The sequence below is a fragment of the Solanum stenotomum genome, chromosome 1 (genome assembly GCF_019186545.1).
Source record: "Solanum stenotomum isolate F172 chromosome 1, ASM1918654v1, whole genome shotgun sequence".
NCBI lineage: Eukaryota > Viridiplantae > Streptophyta > Magnoliopsida > Solanales > Solanaceae > Solanum > Solanum stenotomum.
The window spans coordinates 23274051-23292942 of record NC_064282.1 but is presented as its reverse complement, the minus strand read 5'-3'; the positions used below and the strand labels follow the sequence as shown (position 1 = coordinate 23292942).

At 36.4% G+C, this 18892-nt stretch overlaps 2 protein-coding genes across 5 annotated transcripts in view; both read left to right on the top strand.

Moving 5' to 3' along the window:
• LOC125861954 (germin-like protein subfamily 1 member 13) overlaps nt 1-18892 on the top strand; it is a 143791-nt gene that overhangs the window by 56813 nt on the left and 68086 nt on the right. The window contains exons 1-2 of one of the 4 annotated variants that reach the window (XM_049541912.1): nt 11504-11630; nt 11742-12482. The exons of 1 other annotated variant lie outside the window; for it this stretch is intronic. In XM_049541912.1, coding sequence (XP_049397869.1) covers nt 11504-11630; nt 11742-12292 — 678 coding nt within the window. In that variant the 3' untranslated portion in view covers nt 12293-12482. Of the gene's footprint in view, nt 1-11503; nt 11631-11741; nt 12483-18892 lie in introns of those variants that run through there. 2 more of the 4 variants (XM_049541895.1, XM_049541885.1) reach the window with 2 other exon arrangements.
• On the top strand, nt 13046-14047 carry LOC125861983 (germin-like protein subfamily 1 member 17). The gene is made up of 2 exons (XM_049541943.1): nt 13046-13184; nt 13312-14047. The coding sequence occupies exons 1-2, from the start codon at nt 13058-13060 to the stop codon at nt 13860-13862; spliced, it is 678 nt and encodes a 225-aa protein (XP_049397900.1). The 5' UTR covers nt 13046-13057; the 3' UTR covers nt 13863-14047.

Genomic DNA, 18892 nt, shown 5'->3' with positions numbered 1-18892 from the left:
AAGGCTGATGATCCATGTGTAATAAGTTGAAGAGGACCAGCTGAAGGATAACGATGAGTTTAAGAATAAGAGGGCTAAGACATCAGGGAATGAATCCGGGCAGCAAAAGAGTAATGTGAGCCGGTCTTCTTTCCAACATAAGCAGAAAGGACATGCTTCATCATCTAGTGCGCCTGCACCAAGGAACAAATGTGAGTACAATAGTCAGAATTCTCATAACTTCAGAGCTAGACCTGCGCATTCGCAAGGTAGTAAGGCACAAAGGGGTACTAAGACTCCTGCATGTGCTAAGTGTGGTAGGAGCCACTCAGGGTGTGTCGTGATGGCTCCACTGGTTGCTTCAAGTGTGGCCAGAATGGTCATTTTATGAGAGTGTCCTAAGAACATGCAGAGTAATGGTAATGGGGTAATAGAGCCCATTATTCTTTGCATCTAGATGAGCTATTTCAGGGGCATGTAGAGGAGGAAACAATCTTTATGCTATCACTAGTTGCCAAGAGCAAGAGGATTCGCCAGATGTTGTCATTGGTATAATCCAAGTCTTCAATTTTGATGTTCTTCCTGAGCAACTTCTTGAGCCCTTCAGTGTTTCTACACCTGTTGGTGAGTCTATTCTAGCAGAGAGAGTCTATCATGATTGTCCCATTTCCGTCAATCACAAGAGTACCATGGCTGATTTGGTTGAGTTAGACGTGGTAGATTTTGATGTCATTCTTGGTTTGGGCCTGTTATTCCTCAGTTGATTGTAGAACTCAAGTTGTCAAGTTCCAGTTTCCTAATGAGCCAGTCTTAGAGTGGTAAAACAGTTCAACAGTGCCTAAGGGTTGTTTCATTTCGTATCTTAAGGCAATGAAGTTAGTTTCTAAGGGGTGTGTCTATCACTTAGTCCGAGTTAATGACTCTAGTGTTGAGATACCTCATATTCAGTCAGTTTTAGTAGTAAGAGAGTTTCCAGAAGTCTTTCCTGATGATCTTCCCGGAGTCTCTCCTGAGAAAGAAATAGACTATAGACCTTCTTCTAGATACTCGTCATATATCTATTCCGCCATATAGGATGGCACCAATAGAGTTAAAAGAGTTAAAAAAGCAGTTGAAAGATCCTTTAGAGAAAGATTTTATTCAACCAAGTGTCTCACCTTGGGGAGCTCCGGTCTTATTTGTGAGAAAGAAAGATGGTTCCCTTAGGATGTGTATAGATTACCGTCAGTTGAACAAGGTTACCATCAAGAATAAGTATCCTCATTCGAGAATTGATGATCTTTTCGATCAGCTTCAGGGTGCTGCTTGTTTTTCTAAGATAGACCTCAGATTTGGCTACCATCAGTTAAGAGTAAGGGAATGTGATATTCCAAAGACAGCTTTCAGGACCCGTTATAGTCACTATGAGTTTCTGGTTATGTCGTTCGGTTTAACTAATGCTCCTGCAGCGTTCATAGACCTTATGAATAAAGTATCCAAGCCTTATTTAGATATGTTTGTTATCTTGTTCATTGATGACATACTAATCTATTCGAGGAATGAGGAAGATCATGCTAGTCATCTTAAAATAGTTCTCCAAACTCTAAAGAATAGAGAGTTGTATGCTAAGTTCTCTAAGTGTGAATTTTGGCTTGAGTCTGTGGCATTATTAGGCCACATTATGTCTGGAGAAGGAATTAAAGTTGATACTCAGAATATTGAGGCAGTGCAGAATTGGCCTAGACCCACATCTCTAACTGATATTAAGAGTTTCTTGGGTTTGGCTGGCTATTATAGAAGGTTCGTAGAGGGGTTCTCATCTATTTCATCCCCTTTGACCAAGTTAACTCAGAAGACAGTGAAATTTCAATGGTCTGAAGCTTGTGACAAAAGCTTTCAGGAATTGAAAAAGAGGCTGAGTACTGCCCCAGTTTTGACATTACCTGTAACATATGGCAATATGAAATAATTGAAGAGGCTTAGAATTGGAAATTTTCATTTTTGGAAAGAATTTAAAGTTTTGAAAATTTTGGCTAAGTATGGAAAATGTGAAATTTTGGCCAACTTTGAACAGCCATAAATTCTAGCTCAGGATGATTTAGGTGGAATTCCAGTTATGGTTGCAAAGTTCATGGAACGACCTTTCCAACGCCACCGAGTTTGCTCGATTCCGAGTTCGTATGAGGGAGTTATGACCTTTGAAAGTTGGGCAGTTGACAAGGAAATCCGTCCGGGAATCATTAAGGGCATTTTAGTCTTTTCCCTAGCCAATTCTTTTGAGCTCATATTGTTGTATTAGGATGATCTTTGGATCATTTTTTTCCCATTTTTTTTAAAAGAGAAAGAGTTAGGGTTCTTGAGATTGAAGAAGAGAAGAAGGAGAAGAAGAAGAAGAGAAGAAAGAGGAGATTTGTCAAGACCATTGTGGATTTTCGTCGGGGGTGATCCCTATCAAGGTATGTGAGTTTTTCGTGTGGGTTGATCCTTTCCCTCACACACACCAAGTTTATTCTATGCTTTGAGAAAAGATTGGGAATTGTTGTTGAAGTGTCGAAGTTGTTAGTTGTTGTTGATATTGTTGTTGAGGTTGTTGAAGTTATTGTTCGTTGTGAGGCTTGATTGGGTTGTGCATTAAGTTGAAACCTATTGTATGTTGAGGGGATTATGATTCTAAGAGCTATGACCCTTTAAAGGTTGATCCACCATCGATTTGCAGAAATTTCTGGGCTGTCGATCCCCATCTACGGGACTGACCTACGGACCGTAGATCGATCGACGGTCCGTACTGGTCAACCGTCAATCGGAACAGAAGTTGGTTTTTGGGGCATCGATCTACGGTCACGACCTACGGTCCGTGGCCTGACCTACGGACCGTAAGTCAGGACCGTAGGTCAACACTTAGTCTTTTTCTTAAATGAATTCTGGGGAAAATCTCTGACGCAATCTACGGACCTGCAGTACGGACCGTAAGTCCATCTACGGTCCGTCGATGGCGTCCGTAAGTCCTATCTGTGTCACCAGAAATCTGAAGTCTCAGCCAAGTTTCCCCTCTTCTTTTCTCACTTTCTCATGCATGTTCCAAAGTAATTCACCTATGTTTTATAGTTGTTTTTGACGTTCCAAAGTGCGTCTAAGCATTCAAGAATCCTTCCATAACATGTGATCGAACACCTTGAATTCATAATTCCGATTCAAGGAAAGATAGTTCCAAGTCAAGTGAAGTTTCAAGTTGAGTAAAGAGTTTAAGTAAAGTAAGGAGTAAAGAGTTCAAGTAAAGTAAGGAGTAAAGAGTTTAAGTAAAGTAAGGAGTAAAGAGTCGAGTCCTTTTCTTCAAAGTTATTAGGGAACTATGTACTTCCCAAAGAAGTTCTAAATGTTTTTACATTTAAGTAAGAAAGGAGCCATGTTTTCCAAAAGAGCCTTTGGGCTAAGTTTTGAGTAATTATCTCAATCAAAGAAAGAAGTTATTTTAAAAGCATGAGCCAAAGTATTTTTGGGAGTAGTATTGAGCACCGAATTGGGGACACGAGTTCATATTAACTCAACTCTCCATAAGAACCATGCGCCAACATGGGACTTGACGTATCATTCTTTTTAGATGATCACGAAAGTTAAGCTAGTGGATCCACTAAGCAAAAGTAAGGTCCTATATCGATGGCAAGGTATAGGATGGTCCTTTGGCAACGTGAGGTAAAACGTTGTATCATCACTAAGGCTCGTAGTGGTGGTTGTCGGTTAAAGAACCTCCCACAAAAGCTGTATTATATTTATAAAAGAAAAGTGGAGTTTGTTGTCATTTTATCCTTAACGATCTAAGTCGTTTACATTCTTTTACAAGCTTTATATGTGTGGCTCGTGTCTTATTGCTTTACTTTGAGTCCAGTTATGTATATGAGTCGTTCAGAGTCAAGGTAAGTGATCTCTTGTTCTCCTTTCAAGCTTAAGTTGTGGTTCCGCTTTTCCAGCTCACATATTCGTACATTCCATGTACTGATGCCAGTTGGCCTGCATCGTCTTATGATGCAGATACAGGTACCCCGGATCAGCATCCTGCACGTCGTTGATCCAGCTGAGCACTCCAGAGTCTGTGGTGAGCCTCCTTGCGTTCCGGAGGACTTAATTATTTTGTGTACTTAGCTTTGTTCTATTAGGATGTTGCGGGGTCTGTCCCCACATCCATCTCAGTATATTAGAGGCTTCAATAGACAGTCAGACAGTCAGTCAGTCAGTTATTTTTTAGTCTCTCATCCATGTATATGTATATATATATATATATATATATATATGTAAATATTCTATTTTGAGGCTCGAGTTGCCCTTTGGGCCATATTTTATTAGTTAAGTTATTCATGTCTTTGTATGACGTTGAGTTATTCTGTTGAGTTAGGTTTCCGCTGAGTTAAGAAAGCCAGACCAAGGGTTCGCCTGGGGCCAGCAATGGTCTCCAGGTGCCGATCCCGCCCAGGGTGTAGGCTCAGGGCGTGACATTACCAGAAGGTACAGAAGGTTTTATTGTCTATTGTGATGTGTCTAGAGTTGGTTTGGGTTGTGTGTTAATGCAGAATGACAAGGTTATAGCTTATGCCTCTAGACAGTTGAAAGTTTATGAGACAAACTACCCAACCCATGATTTAGAATTGGCTGCTGTGGTATTTGCTTTGGAAAAATGGCGCTAATATCTCTATGGTGTTCATGTGGATGTGTTCACTAAACACAAGAGTCTTTAATATGTGTTCACTCAGAAAAAGTTTAATCTCCGACAGAGAAGGTGGTTAGAATTACTCAAGGATTATGACATGAGTATTCTTTACCACCGAGGTAAGACTAATGTTGTTGTTGATGCCTTAAGCAGGTTGTCTATGGGTAGTACTGCCCATATTGAGGAAGAAAAAATAGAGTTAGCGAAAGACGTGCATAGACTTGCACTCTTGGGAGTCCGACTGATGGATTCCACAGAAGGAGGAGTGGTTGTGATGAATGGGGATGAATCATCATTAGTGTCAGAAGTAAAAGAGAAGCAAGACCAAGATCCTATTTTGCTTGAATTGAAGACAAATGTTCATTAGCAAAAAGTACTAGCTTTTGAACAAGGGGGAGATGGCGTATTGAGGTATCAAGGTAGATTGTGTGTACCAAGGGTGGATGAACTCCAAGAGAGGATCATGGAGGAAGCTCATAGCTCCAGATATTCCATTCATCCGGGTTCCACAAAGATGTATCGCGATTTGAGAGAAGTTTATTGGTGGGGTAGTATGAAGAAGGGCATTGTAGAGTTTGTTGCTACGTGTCCAAATTGCCAACAAGTTAAAGTAGAACACCAAAGGCCCGGTGGTATGGCTCAGAATATAGAACTTACGGAATGGAAGTGGGAGATGATTAATATGGATTTCATCACGGGTTTACCAAGGTCTCACAGGCAACATGATTCTATTTGGGTAATTGTCGATAGAATGACAAAATCAACCCATATTTTGCCGGTAAATACCACCCATTCAGTAGAAGATTATGCCAAGTTGTATATTCAAGAGTAGTTAGACTTCATGGGGTGCCAATTTCGATTATTTTAGATAGAGGTGCATAATTTACTGCACAGTTTTAGAAGTCATTCCAAAAGGGTTTGGGTTCAAAGGTGAACTTAAGTATTGCCTTTCACCCTCAGATAAATGGGCAAGCAGAGCGCACTATTCAGACCTTAGAAAATATGTTGAGGGCTTGTGTGATTGATTTCAAAGGTAATTGGGATGATCAAATTCCTCTTATTGAGTTTGCTTACAACAATAGTTACCACTCTAGCATCCAAACAACTCCTTATGAAGCGCTTTATGAGAGAAGACACAAATATCCTATTGGATGATTTGAAGTTGCTGATGCAGGGTTGATAGGACCAGATTTAGTTCATCAAGCTATGGGGAAGGTGAAAGTGATTCAAGAGAGGTTGAAAATGATGCAAAGTCGTCAAAAATCCTACACTGAAGTTAGGAGAAGGGAGCTAGAGTTTGAAGTAGATGATTGGGTATATTTGAAAGTTTCACCCATGAAGGGTGTTATGAGATTTGGTAAGAAGGGGAAGCTTAGTCCCCGGTATATTGTCCCATACAGAATATCGAAAAGGGTAGGTAATGTAGCTTATGAGTTGGAGCTACCACAAGAGTTAGCCACGGTTCATCCGATTTTTCACATCTCCATATTGAAGAAGTGCATGGATGATTCTTCATTGATCATACTAACTGAAGATATTAGCATCAATGATAACTTATCTTACGAGGACATTCCGATTCAGATTCTAGATCGCCAAGTTCGCAAGTTGAGGACTAAGTAAGTAGCATCAGTCAAAGTCCTTTGGAGAAACCAATTTGTTGAGGAAGCTACTTGGGAAGCTGAAGAAGATATGAAGAAGAAGTATCCACATCTCTTTGAAACCGAAGAAGTTCCAGACCAAGGTACTAATTCTCTTCTTAGTACTCTTTTATTTATAAGTTAGCATGTTGTCATTGCATTGATTGTTGGGTGTTTGAGTTGAATGTTACATGTTACACCATTAGCCTAATAAGAGTAAGCTCATTCGAGGACGAATGTTACCAAGGGGGAGATATTGTAACACCCCGTAACTAGAAAGAACTAGAAAGAAGTTAAAAAGTGGAAATAGTCATTTTGGAAAGAATATAAAAATCTGGAAAATTTGTTAAGCATGTTAAGTCGTATTTTTGGTCAACTTAAAATGACCATAACTTCTAGATCAGGATGAGTTAGGTGTATTTCCAGATATCGTAGGAAATATCTTGGAATACCTTTCCAACGCCGCTGAGTTTGCGCGATTCTGAGTTCGTATGAGTGAGATATAACCAATTGAATTTGGGTTGTTCAAATAAGGAAAGTCCAATTCGAATTTTGAAATGGTAGTTTGGTCTTTTCCTTACCCAAGTAATTTAATTCGTTTTAGTGAATTAATTAAGGGTCAAAACTGAATTTGGTCAGTTTAGAAAATTGGAAACCTACGCTAGGGCTTGGAGAAAGGAGAAAGAAGGAGAAAAGGCAAGATTTGTCAAGAACATTCAAGTTTGATTGTGAATTTCGCCAAGGATTCAATCCTACGAGGTATGTGAGTTCACATAGCATTGGGTTCATTCACCCACGCGCCAAACATGTTTATTTCAATATGATTTTTGTTTTAAAAGATTCAGACTTTGATGTTCTTGAGTTGTATTCTTGAATTGCTTTCGTTCTTGAATTTGGGATGAGATTGAAGAGTTCTTGAGAGTTTAAGATTGATTTTAGAGTTGTTTTGAGTTAGATTCTTGTGTACATTCGCTGGGTATCTGAATCTAAAGAGATATGGAGAAAAACAAATCGAATCTAGGCGAATTGGGGCTAAAAATGAAGAAGGAAAAAGTCGGGAAAATCTGGGTACTAGGTCCGCGTCGCGGACTTGTTCCTCAGGATTGTCAAAATTTTCTCCGCGTCGTGGAGTGGTCACGGACCGTTCTGCCTCAAAATTTATTTCGCGACCAAATAATTAAATGCATCTCCGCGTCATGGACTTGCTTCTAGACAGTGATTTCTTGATCTTTTCTCATGTTTAACTATCTAAAAACACTCCTAAACTTCATGAGATCTTTCCTATCACAAATCACAATCCTTGAATCCATAATTCAATTCAAGGATCAGTTAAGAGTCAAGTCAAGGATCAGTTAAGAGCCTAATCAAGAGAAGTTCATAGAGTCTTACAAAAGTCTTTTACAAATGTTTTAACTTTGTTTTAAGACTTGAGTTTTGAGTTGAGTAAAGAGTAAAGATTGAAGTTTTCTTCAAAAAGAATATATCGGGACTATGCATTCCCAAAGAGTAAATGTTTTCACATTTAAGCATGAAAGGAAACTTTGATTTTCAAAAGAGCCTTTGAACTAGTTTTTCAGTAAAGAGTAAATGTTTTCACAATTAAGCAAGAGAGGAAACTTTTTTTGAGCAATTATCTCAAATCACAGAAAGAAGTATGTTTTTTAAAACATAAGAGTTAGTATCATATTTTGGGAGTAGTATTGAGCACCGATATGGGGGAAAGTTCAGACAACTCACAACCCCCATAAACCATGTAGCCACCATGGGTAGAAAAGGGTCATACTTTTTAGATGATTCCTTCGGTGCTTTTTAGCATAGACTTGTGGGTCCACTTAGTAGTTCTGGTTCTATACCCCCGACAAGGTATAGGACGACCCTGGCAGCGTGAGACAAAACGTTGTATTATCACGATAGCTCTTAAGTGATGGTCGTCGGTTAAAGAAACTCCCACAACAGTATTTTGTATCTTATATACACAGAGTTAATTGTATTTTTATATATATATTCAGAGTTTATATTGTATCTTTGCATACATACAGAGTTATTATTGTATTTCTAAATACACAGAGTTAAAAACCATGTTTTAAAGCTTTTCTTTATACTGCATTTATTTACACTGCTTTATATTGAAATCAGTTGAGTTGAGTTGAGCCAGGTAAGTTCTTCAGCTCCTTTCAAGCTAATGTCTTGTTTTAGATTTCCCCTCGCATACTCGTATATTCAATATACTGATGTCATTTGGCCTGCATCTTCTTATGATGCAGACACAGGTAACCAGAATCAGCATCCAGCACATCATTGATTCTAGTTGAGCACTCAGAGTTAGTTGATGAACCTCCTTGCTTTCCGAAGGATCCCTTTGGTTATGTTTTGTTTTATTGCTTGCTTATTTCAGTTGTTAGGATGATCGGGGGTCTTGTCCCGACATCCTTCAGTGTTTAGAGGCTTCATAGACATAGTTAGTTGATGTTAGTTCATGAGTCTTTACTTTTCCATTTTTAGTTAAGTTGAGACTTGAGTTGCCACTTTGGCAGTGAATGTTATTTATTACATTCTCATTTATTTATTGAGCAGTTCAGTGTACTATTTTTAAAAGTATTTATCTTGAGTAAAGTCTTCCGCTGAGTAAGAAAGCCAGGCCAAGGGTTTGCTTGGGGCCAATAATGATTCTCGAGTGCCAGTCCCGCCATGGGTGTAGGCTCGAGGCGTGACAGTATTAATCTTTTGGTTCACATTTGCCTTTATTTTTAATAGTTCCCGTAAAGTGAAATCATTAAATATTTATTTATTATATTGCCTAATCTGATTGGTCCAAATTTAAACTCTTGTCAAATAAATAATAAAAATCAAATATGATTCATATTTTGAATCGATACGCTTGAAAATAATATTCAAAAAATTATTAATTTCATGTTATCTTTCTATTAGCCTATATTAAATCAACCCCAATTTATTATAACTAAATTCATAACTGGGGATGCAACTAAAATCCATACTCGTCCCGTCTGATTGTCCATCTATTTCTTTTATTTATTAATATAAAAATTTCTATCAATTATCCATTATCTTGTTCGTTTCCTCTTTTTATTCTTTTTTGAATCTCTTATTTTTAATTAAGATATCATGAACTTAGACTTCAAATGAACTTACATGTTCTGATTCTTTTAATTTGTATATTATCATGGTGAGGATGAGGATAGGAGAAAAGATTATTTTCATTCTTTTATTTTAAATTTTGGGTACACACAAAAGAGAAATGCAGTATACGTGTATACAATTGCTTAATTAAATCATCTTCTATTGAACTAATTATTTTTATAAGTTTTCCTCTTTTTCACCTTTGTTTTATCATAAGTTGGATTTTTTTTTTTGAAAATGTTGGACAAGATAGAAGAAAAAATAAAAGAGAGGAAGTGAAGGGAGGGAGGATTTTGCAGATTCAGTTACGTACTCTTTTGATTCTTATTTATAAAAAATGACCCTTGGGTAGATAGTAGAGGACTAACTTTTTATTTTATTTTTAATCTACTATAGAACTCAAATTCAGGACAATCATATGAGTCTATATGTTAAGTAATTTCAAATTATTTTAATGTGGAAGGGCCTAAAATGTACTTTTTTTTTAACCCTCCCCAGGGGCTCCCACCCCTTTTTGCTCCCTTGGTGACTCGAACTCGCAACCTTCGGGTTGGAAGTGAGGGGTGCTTATCATTCGAGCAACTCCCTCTCATCCTAAAATGTAGTTGAACTTTGTGATTTGGTACAATATTTCCTCCATCTACCTCATGGATTAGAAATAAGGGTATTTTTAAGCCAAAAGATTGACTTCAGGGTATTTGGGGTCGAAAGGAGGACAGATGATAATTTTGAGTGGAAGTGGACGACAATGAAGATGGATCTAGGAATGTTTGGGCGGCAATCGTTTTAGAGATCAGTGGTTTCAAGTTTGGCAATGCTATTAACTAGTAAGTTATAATGAAATATTCTAAGATAGTGCTGAGTACGGAGCCTTGATTTATTTTATCGAGAATGGTCAAAATCATACCTAACCTATTTTAGTATGCTTTACTTTACTCTTTTCAAAAGGCATAATATATAAACATGCTTTTTAACTTGACTTCAGCCGGACAATTATATATGTTTGTCAACTTTGCATAATTTTGTGACACCATATATGGTAAATCCAGCTTCTTAAGCTTCGATTGAAGCTTCACTATCTCCAATAATGGTGAATACTTGACTCCATTGATAGTTAACACAAAAAGGAAAGAGAGGAAACTGCCTCAGATTTTCATATTCTGGAAAAAAGTGGTTAAGAAAGGAATACAGGCTATCTATTTATACAAGGAAAAGAGAAAAATATGAATCCTAACTAACTTGATTACTGCCGTAATACAGCTGGCAACAATAAGATAAAATATCTAACTAACTCATAACTAACTTGGAGATCTGACTAACTATAGTTTCAATAGTATATAATTGTCTCATGTAGAATCTCGATGCTGAATTTTCAATACCTTTTGTTTGTTTCTTGGTATAAATAGTCACACCTTTCGGGTTGTTTGGAAAAAAATCATAACAAATCCAAAGAAAACTAAACTTTGCTATAATAATGAGCATGTGGTGGTTTATAACAACTTTAGCCATTACTGCTTTCTTTTCTAATTACCNCTTTTTAACTTGACTTCAGCCGGACAATTATATATGTTTGTCAACTTTGCATAATTTTGTGACACCATATATGGTAAATCCAGCTACTTAAGCTTCGATTGAAGCTTCACGATCTCCAATAATGGTGAATACTTGACTCCATTGATAGTTAACACAGAAAGGAAAGAGAGGAAACTGCCTCAGATTTTCATATTCTGGAAAAAAGTGGTTAAGAAAGGAATACAGGCTATCTATTTATACAAGGAAAAGAGAAAAATATGTATCCTAACTAACTTGATTACTGCCGTTATACAGCTGGCAACAATAAGATAAAATATCTAACTAACTCATAACTAACTTGGAGATCTGACTAACTATAGTTTCAATAGTATATAATTGTCTCATGTAGAACTCTATTCTAGCCCTACCTAAGACACATGAATCTCTATGCTGAATTTTCAATACCTTTTGTTTGTTTCTTGGTATAAGTAGTCACACCTTTTGGGTTGTTTGGAAAATATCATAACAAATCCAAAGAAAACTAAACTTTACTATAACAATGAGCATGTGGTGGTTCGTAACAACTTTAGTCATTACTGTTTTCATTTCTAATTCCCCTGTTTATGCTTATGATAACAACCCTCTACAGGACATATGTGTTGCTGTTAACGACTCTCACACTTCAGGTAAATCTTCCTTCTATAATACTTATTTGTTTCGGAATGAGGCATAGTTTTTGTATATATGTTGTATAATCTGAATAATATGCTTAACTTTATTTTATTTCGCCTGTGCAGTTTTCGTGAATGGAAAGATTTGCAAAAACCCAAAGTTTGCGACAGCAAATGATTTCTTTGCTTCAGGTCTTAATGTTAGTGGCATTGCAGCGCCCGGGGCTGGTGGTGCTGCAAAGTTTGTGGATGTAAACAACATGCCTGGACTTAACACTCTTGGTATTTCTATTGGTCGTGTTGACTTGGAACCTCAACGTCTTGTTCCATTTCACACGCACCCTCGAGCTACTGAGCTGATAACTGTCCTGGATGGTATTCTGTATGCAGGATTTCTTGTCCCTGATCCCGCAAACTTCTTTAAGAGTCGTCTCTTCTCCAAAATCTTGTATCCTGGCGATGTGTTTGTGTTCCCAATAGGTCTTATTCACTTCCAGTTTAATGTGGGAAACAAAAAAGCTACTTATCTCACTGCTTTCAACAGTCAAAATCCTGGATTTATCTTTATTCCTAATTCGATCTTTGGTTCAAATCCACCCATTCCGGACGACGTTCTTACCCAAGGCTTCCAACTTAGTAAGACACAGATTACAGAACTTCGAAGGAAATTCTCTTAGACTATATTATGTCTCATCAAAAATATGATTTTTGTGTTTCCTGAAAGTTGTTTGCAGTGCACTAGCTGAGCACCAGCTTCTTATGAAAGCGTTGGAATAATGGTCTACTCAATTAGTCCTAATAAATAAAGTGGCAATGTATGTAACAATAATCTCTCTTTGCAATAAATACTAATGAATAAGCACTATGTTGACCATGTACCTTGTGTAATCTGAGAGTGGAATCAACACGCTTAATAGCTATACATATTTTCTTTAATAAATCAACAACTTGAATCAAGTGATGCACATATGTTAAAAGTCCCTTACAAATTCAACTGGATCCAAATTGGTTCAACAAAACTAAAAAAAAATGCAAGATAGAGTAATGGAAAGACTGGTAAAAATAAGTTTGGTGTCATGAGGCATCAAGAGAAATGGATAATGCCAAATAACAAGAAAATATGATAAAGATCCAATAATGGTACCTGGTCAGATTAAACAATGATAGAATATAGAGCAGTGAAATTAATTGGTATTACCGGGGCCTTATGAGACATTGCCTCTGTAGATGCTTATCCTACACATTTATACATTATATTATGCCTTTCCGAAAAGTGGAATGCTTCTTTTATGTCATTATCTTCTTGCCAAACCAACTCTATACTAGCCCTACTAAATAGACTTGATGGTGAATTTTCGATACTTCTTGTTCTTTTCTTCGTATAAATAGTCATAGCTTTGTGGTTGTTTGGAAAAAGTCTATTTCAAATCAAAAGCATAACAATGAGGATGTGGTGGTTCATAACAACTTTAGTCATTACTGCTTTCACTTGTAATTCCCCTTCTTATGCTTATGATAACAACCCTCTACAGGACATATGTGTTGCTGTTAATGACTCTAAGGCTGCAGGTAATTAATCATCCTTCTATATTTTGTTTGGGATTGATGCATAGTTTTTGTATATATGTTGTACAATTTATGTCAGCTCTTATTATCTAAATAATATGCTTAGCTTCTTTTTATTCCACCTGTGCAGTTTTCGTGAACGGAAAGATTTGCAAAGACCCAAAGCTTGCAACATCGAATGATTTCTTTGCTTCAGGTTTTAATGTTAGTGGAAATGCAGTGCCTGGGTTTGGTTTTGCTACAAAGACTGCGGATCTGAACAACATGCCTGGACTTAACACTCTTGGTCTTTTTTTTGGTCGTATTGACTTGGAACCTCAACGTCTTGCTCCACTTCACACGCACCCTCGAGCTACTGAGCTGATAACTATCCTGGAGGGTACTATCTATGCAGGATTTCTTGTCCCCAATCCTGCAAACTTTTTTAAGAGTCGTCTCTTCTCCAAAGTCTTGAATCCTGGTGATGTGTTTGTAATCCCAAAAGGTCTTATTCACTTCCAGTATAATGTGGGAAACAAAAAAGCTACTTATTTCGCTATTTTCAACAGTCAAAATCCTGGATTTGTCATTATTCCTAATTCAATCTTTGCTTCAAATCCACCTATTTCGGACGACGTTCTTGCCAAAGGCTTCATGCTTAATAAGACAGAGATTGCAGTACTTCGAAAGAAATTCTCTTAGGCTATACTATATGTTATTAAAAATATGATTCTGTGTTTTCTGAAAGTTGGTTGCAGCACATAAGCTGCTCACCAGCGTCTTATGAAAGAGTTGGAACAATACTTGACTCCTAATAAATAAAGCGGCAGTGTATGTAACTATAATCTTTCTTTGCAATATATACTAATGAATAAGCACTATGTTGGCCATGCACCTGGTGTGATGAGAGTGAAATTGACATGCTTAATGGCTATCAAGTGTAAAGTTGAAATGGTTTTCCTGGAAAGGACATATATCTTATTAGTCGATTAAGATGCTTTCCTGGAGTTTCAATTGTATAAGTTCGAGCTCTAGGACCAATTCTTGAGTTTCACTCGTAAAAGTTGAAAAACTTTTATATACTTATACTATTATTTTTTATTAGTATTAGTTAGTGATCCAAACTTAGTGATAAACTATTGACACTAGTCCTACATTTTTTCAAATATACAACATGAAATCTAGCAATGTAGTTGGACTCTCATGTTGATGCGAATGAATCATTTCCTGTAGAAAATTTTCAATCCAAGTTGAAATAGGAAAAGTCACAAGCACCACTAGACTCGATCACCGGTTGAACGTCAGTAGGATCCGATATTCATTACTTACTCAGATAGGAAGTTGACAGTCTCAATCTAGTGGTGTGTCCACAACGACTTTGTTGATCCAAGGGGTTTTTTGTTTTTATTGCAATAAGTGTTCCTTTTTTTTCTTTTAACTTGCAACACTTAGTACTTTGAAGTTGAAAACTAGATTTTATGCAAATTGCATGCTAAGTCTTTGGTATAGGTGTCCCGGGCTAATAATCTACAAAAGAAAGGAGAGGGAATGACATATCAATCTAAGATCCTTCTCCTCTTAGAAAGAGGATAAATATCCAAAATTGTCCTTGTGGTTTGCAAAAAAGGTCTGATTTTATCCTCTGTTAAAGCTTAGGTCCCATCGTGCTCCCGCTGTTATCACACGGGCACACATTTGCCCTTTTTATCCTACTTAGCTAACAAAATTATTTAAATGGATTTCAAAACTTTTAAAATGATAAAAAAAAAAGTTCTAAAATTCTCCGGGTGATTGTGGCTTTTGAGTGGAAGTGGAAGACATTCAAGATCTAGGAATGTTTGGGTGGCCATTTCTGATAAAAAAATTTTTTCGAGATATCAGTGGTTTCNTTAGTATTAGTTAGTGATCCAAACTTAGTGATGAACTGTTGACACTAGTCCTACATTTTTTCAACTATACAACATGAAATCTAGCAATGTAGTTGGACTCTAATGTCGATGCGAATGAATCATTTCCTGTAGAATATTTTCAATCCAAGTTGAAATAGGAAAAGTCACAAGCACCACTAGACTCGATCACCGGTTGAACGTCAGTAGGATCCGATATTCATTACTTACTCAGATAGGAAGTTGTCAGTCTCAATCTAGTGGTGTGGTCCACAATGACTTTGTTGATCCAAGGGGTTTTTTGTTTTTATTGCAATAAGTGTTCCTTTTTTTTCTTTTAACTTGCAACACTTGCTACTTTGAAGTTGAAAACTAGATTTTATGCAAATTGCACGCTAAGTCTTTGGTATAGGTGTCCCGGGCTAATAATCTACAAAGAAAGGAAAGGGAATGACATATCAATCTAAGATCCTTCTCCTCTTAGAAAGAGGAGAAAATATCCAAAATTGTCCTTGTGGTTTGCAAAAAAGGTCTGATTTTGTCTCTGTTAAAGCTTAGGTCCCATCGTGCCCCCGCTGTTATCACACGGGCACACATTTGCCCTTATTATCCAACTTAGCTAACAAAATTATTAAAATGGATTTCAAAACTTTTAAAATGATAAAAAAAAAAAGGTTCTAAAATTCTCCGGGTGATTGTGGCTTTTGAGTGGAAGTGGAAGACATTGAAGATTTAGGAATGTTTGGGTGGCCATTTCTGATAGAAGTTTTTTTCTAGAGATCAGTTGGTTTCAGGTTTCGCAATGCTTGTAGATGATACCGTGCCTTACAATGAGATGATATATTACTAAAAGGTAAAAATGCTAAGATAGTGCCGAGTATTGAACTTTGACCCTCCAACTTTGGGTGTGCACAAGTAAACACTTAAATTTGTATAAAATTGAACAATTAAACACATGCGTATACATGACATCCTATATGACAATTCACATCCTACATAGCGTCATATGTGTTGACATCCAATTTTGGACCTCCACAATATAAATTAATCATCGAGCTTCCTAAAATTTAAATGATTTAATATAATTGGCTTTATAAAACTCAAAATAATTTTCAAGACATTTTAAGTAGTTTTGTCATTTTTATAAATTTTAAAATAATAAATATGATATTTTATATAATTATGTGTCTAATTAGTATATTTTATGAATGTTCAAAAATTGTCTCAAAAGGATTTTAGTTTTATTTAAATATTTGGTTATTTAGTTTAAATTAATTAATAGCTTATATTTTGAGTTAATTAGTTTATAATTAAGTTAATTATTGTATAATTATGTGTCTAATTAGTATATTTTACGAATGTTCGAAAATTGTCTCAAGAAGATTTTAGCTTTATTTAAATATTTGGTTATTTAGTCGTTTATATTGTTAAATTAATTAGTTTATAATTAAGTTAATTATTGTTATTACTAGCCGAATCTATCTTAACTAAATTGAATTGGCTAAGTTTTTCTAATTCCCTTTCAACCGACCCCACCCCTATTTTTTTTTACAATTAATAGGATACCCATACAATTACAATACATACTCTACTCCACCAGCAGCCCAAAACCCCACCAAACCGANCCCCCCCCCCCCCCCCCCCCACCTGCTGCGTTCTTCTTCCTCACAGTCCAGCAGCAACAATGAACAAACCCAGAAAAATTCCCAGCAGCCCAGAACCTCGATCGCGAAAACAGCCCAAACCCGAGCGCAGTATGTTGCGTCTGTCGTCTTCCCCGATGTCTCTTTCAAATCGTACGATTCCAGCAGCAAAGAGGCACGCGGTTTCTGTCCTTTTTGCCTGAGATCGAGCCACGTCGGCACCTAGGGGGTAATCGTCAATCCCAAGCGTCGATTCGCCCTTTCCTCTTTCGGAATGGTTTGAAATCTCAGGGAAAGAGTGTTTGTCCGAAAGGGTGAAAGAAATTTTGGATTTGAAATTTTCGGATGGCCTTGAACCGAAAATTTTCGTCCCTTTTTCCATTTATTCTGAACCCTAGTTTCTTCTATATATTATGGGATTACTCATTTGTAAAAAAAAAGAAAAATTTTACTTAAGGCAACGGAATTATCTAAAACACCATACTACATATACTTCAAGGAAAAACAGAGGAGATACTCTTGTTTTAGTGCTTGGGTTTGATATTCTTGCCCGGACTTCTCGACTACTGTTCGTGCTCAAGTTTCCGTGGTGAAGGTTGTCATTTCGCTCTTTTGTTCTCTGTTTCGCTTCCCCGAGAAAGGTGAGAATATCGCCTTTATTTCTCTTGTAGCCTTTTCTCTTCTCAACCTTTGTGTATCTACTTCGGTCTCTCAAGTAGTTGTTTTCATTAAGATGTCTTTGTGTCATTTTCGAAGTGATCTAGTGCTTACTTGAATATGCTTTCTCTGTTTGTAGTCTGCTTAAGTCCTTGGTGGTTGTTCTTGTTTTAAGCTCGGCCTATTTATTCTTTGATCACTCCGACTTTGTTTTGTCTCCAGCGGTTTTGGATAAATTTTTTTGTCTTGTTTATATGCGCTGAAAATGTCCATGAAACTATTCTGTCACTCCTTTGTATATTCTCAGGCCTAGATTCGAAATTCATGCTAATGTAAATAGGCGTATATTTATTTCGCTTTTTACGATCGTTTTATGTTTTAGATGATTTCGCTATGAGGCCTATATATTGTTTCTTCTATAGTTCTTGTTCTATCAATGGTATTATGTTTTGCTTGCTAGAATGATATCTGAAAAGAATGCTAAAATGTGTTCCCCTCTCTTCCCCGTCTTAATGAAGTCGTAAAGATGTTGAAGCTCCTTTCCCATTCGTATTTGTGGGTTCTTTTCTTACTCTATTAATACTGTCTTTGGTGCATGTGAAGCTTGTAATTTAATTTTAGTACCATACGAGTCGTTTGCCATTTTGGTTAATCTTATGAGAGCATAAGGTGTTTATCTTCATTTAATTATTATGAGTTCACTGATTACTAAGGATGAGAAGATTTTTTATGTGCATTTATGCTGTAATAAAGAGTTAAATATTTGTTTACTGTGGGCTGCTCTAGCATTTTAGTATTCCCTTAACTTCACATGTTTCATTTTGGAGTTTAGTCATATTGATTTATGTAATAAGAAGCATGCTTTGACCCTTTTATTTTCCGCTACTTGTTGTCACTAGTATGTATTTTCTCCTTTAAATATTTTGCTATGGAATTATTATTGGGGTATAGGTTTATGCAAAGTCATGTGATCACAAGTTGACCATGGCTTGACTATCTCAAATTATAAATAAAAAAATAGTGTCCTTGCATTATAATTTGTTTGTGCTAGTTGAATGGATTATTTTTAATGCTATGTTTGTTGGCTGCCTTAGTTCTAGACTAGTATTTAATCTACTTTTTCAAGAGTTATAAGTATGTGCTTAGTCACCTCTTTTTAGTTAATTAAAGGAGTATTTATCTAAGTTGGGCTACTTTTTCCTCAAAATTTATTATGTAGTAATAGACCATGTGCTCATTTATGATAATATGACATATTGATTAGTTTATGTTATGATTGAATATGTAATCTCTGTCAGTTGATGTAACTCGGCATGTGACTTTGATATGGAGCTACCATGTGACTTAGTTTTATTAAATAATGTGTCGTGTGAATACCCGTTCTCGGTAAAAATGTAGTAAATTTTATTAATTAGTCAATGACACCATGTTTTGTCTTGTATCTTAGATTTTAACATTAGCTTACACCCAATTGATGCCTCATTTAATTATTGTTTATAACAATTCTAATTTCTTATCATTCTTTTTGTTACATGTGAAATCTGTC

Coding starts and splice junctions, on each gene's coding strand:
- LOC125861983 (XM_049541943.1), top strand. CDS start 13,058: ATGAGGATGTGGTGGTTCATAACAACTTTAGTCATTACTGCTTTCACT. Junction 13,185..13,311: donor TAATGACTCTAAGGCTGCAG/GTAATTAATCAT, acceptor CCACCTGTGCAG/TTTTCGTGAACGGAAAGATT.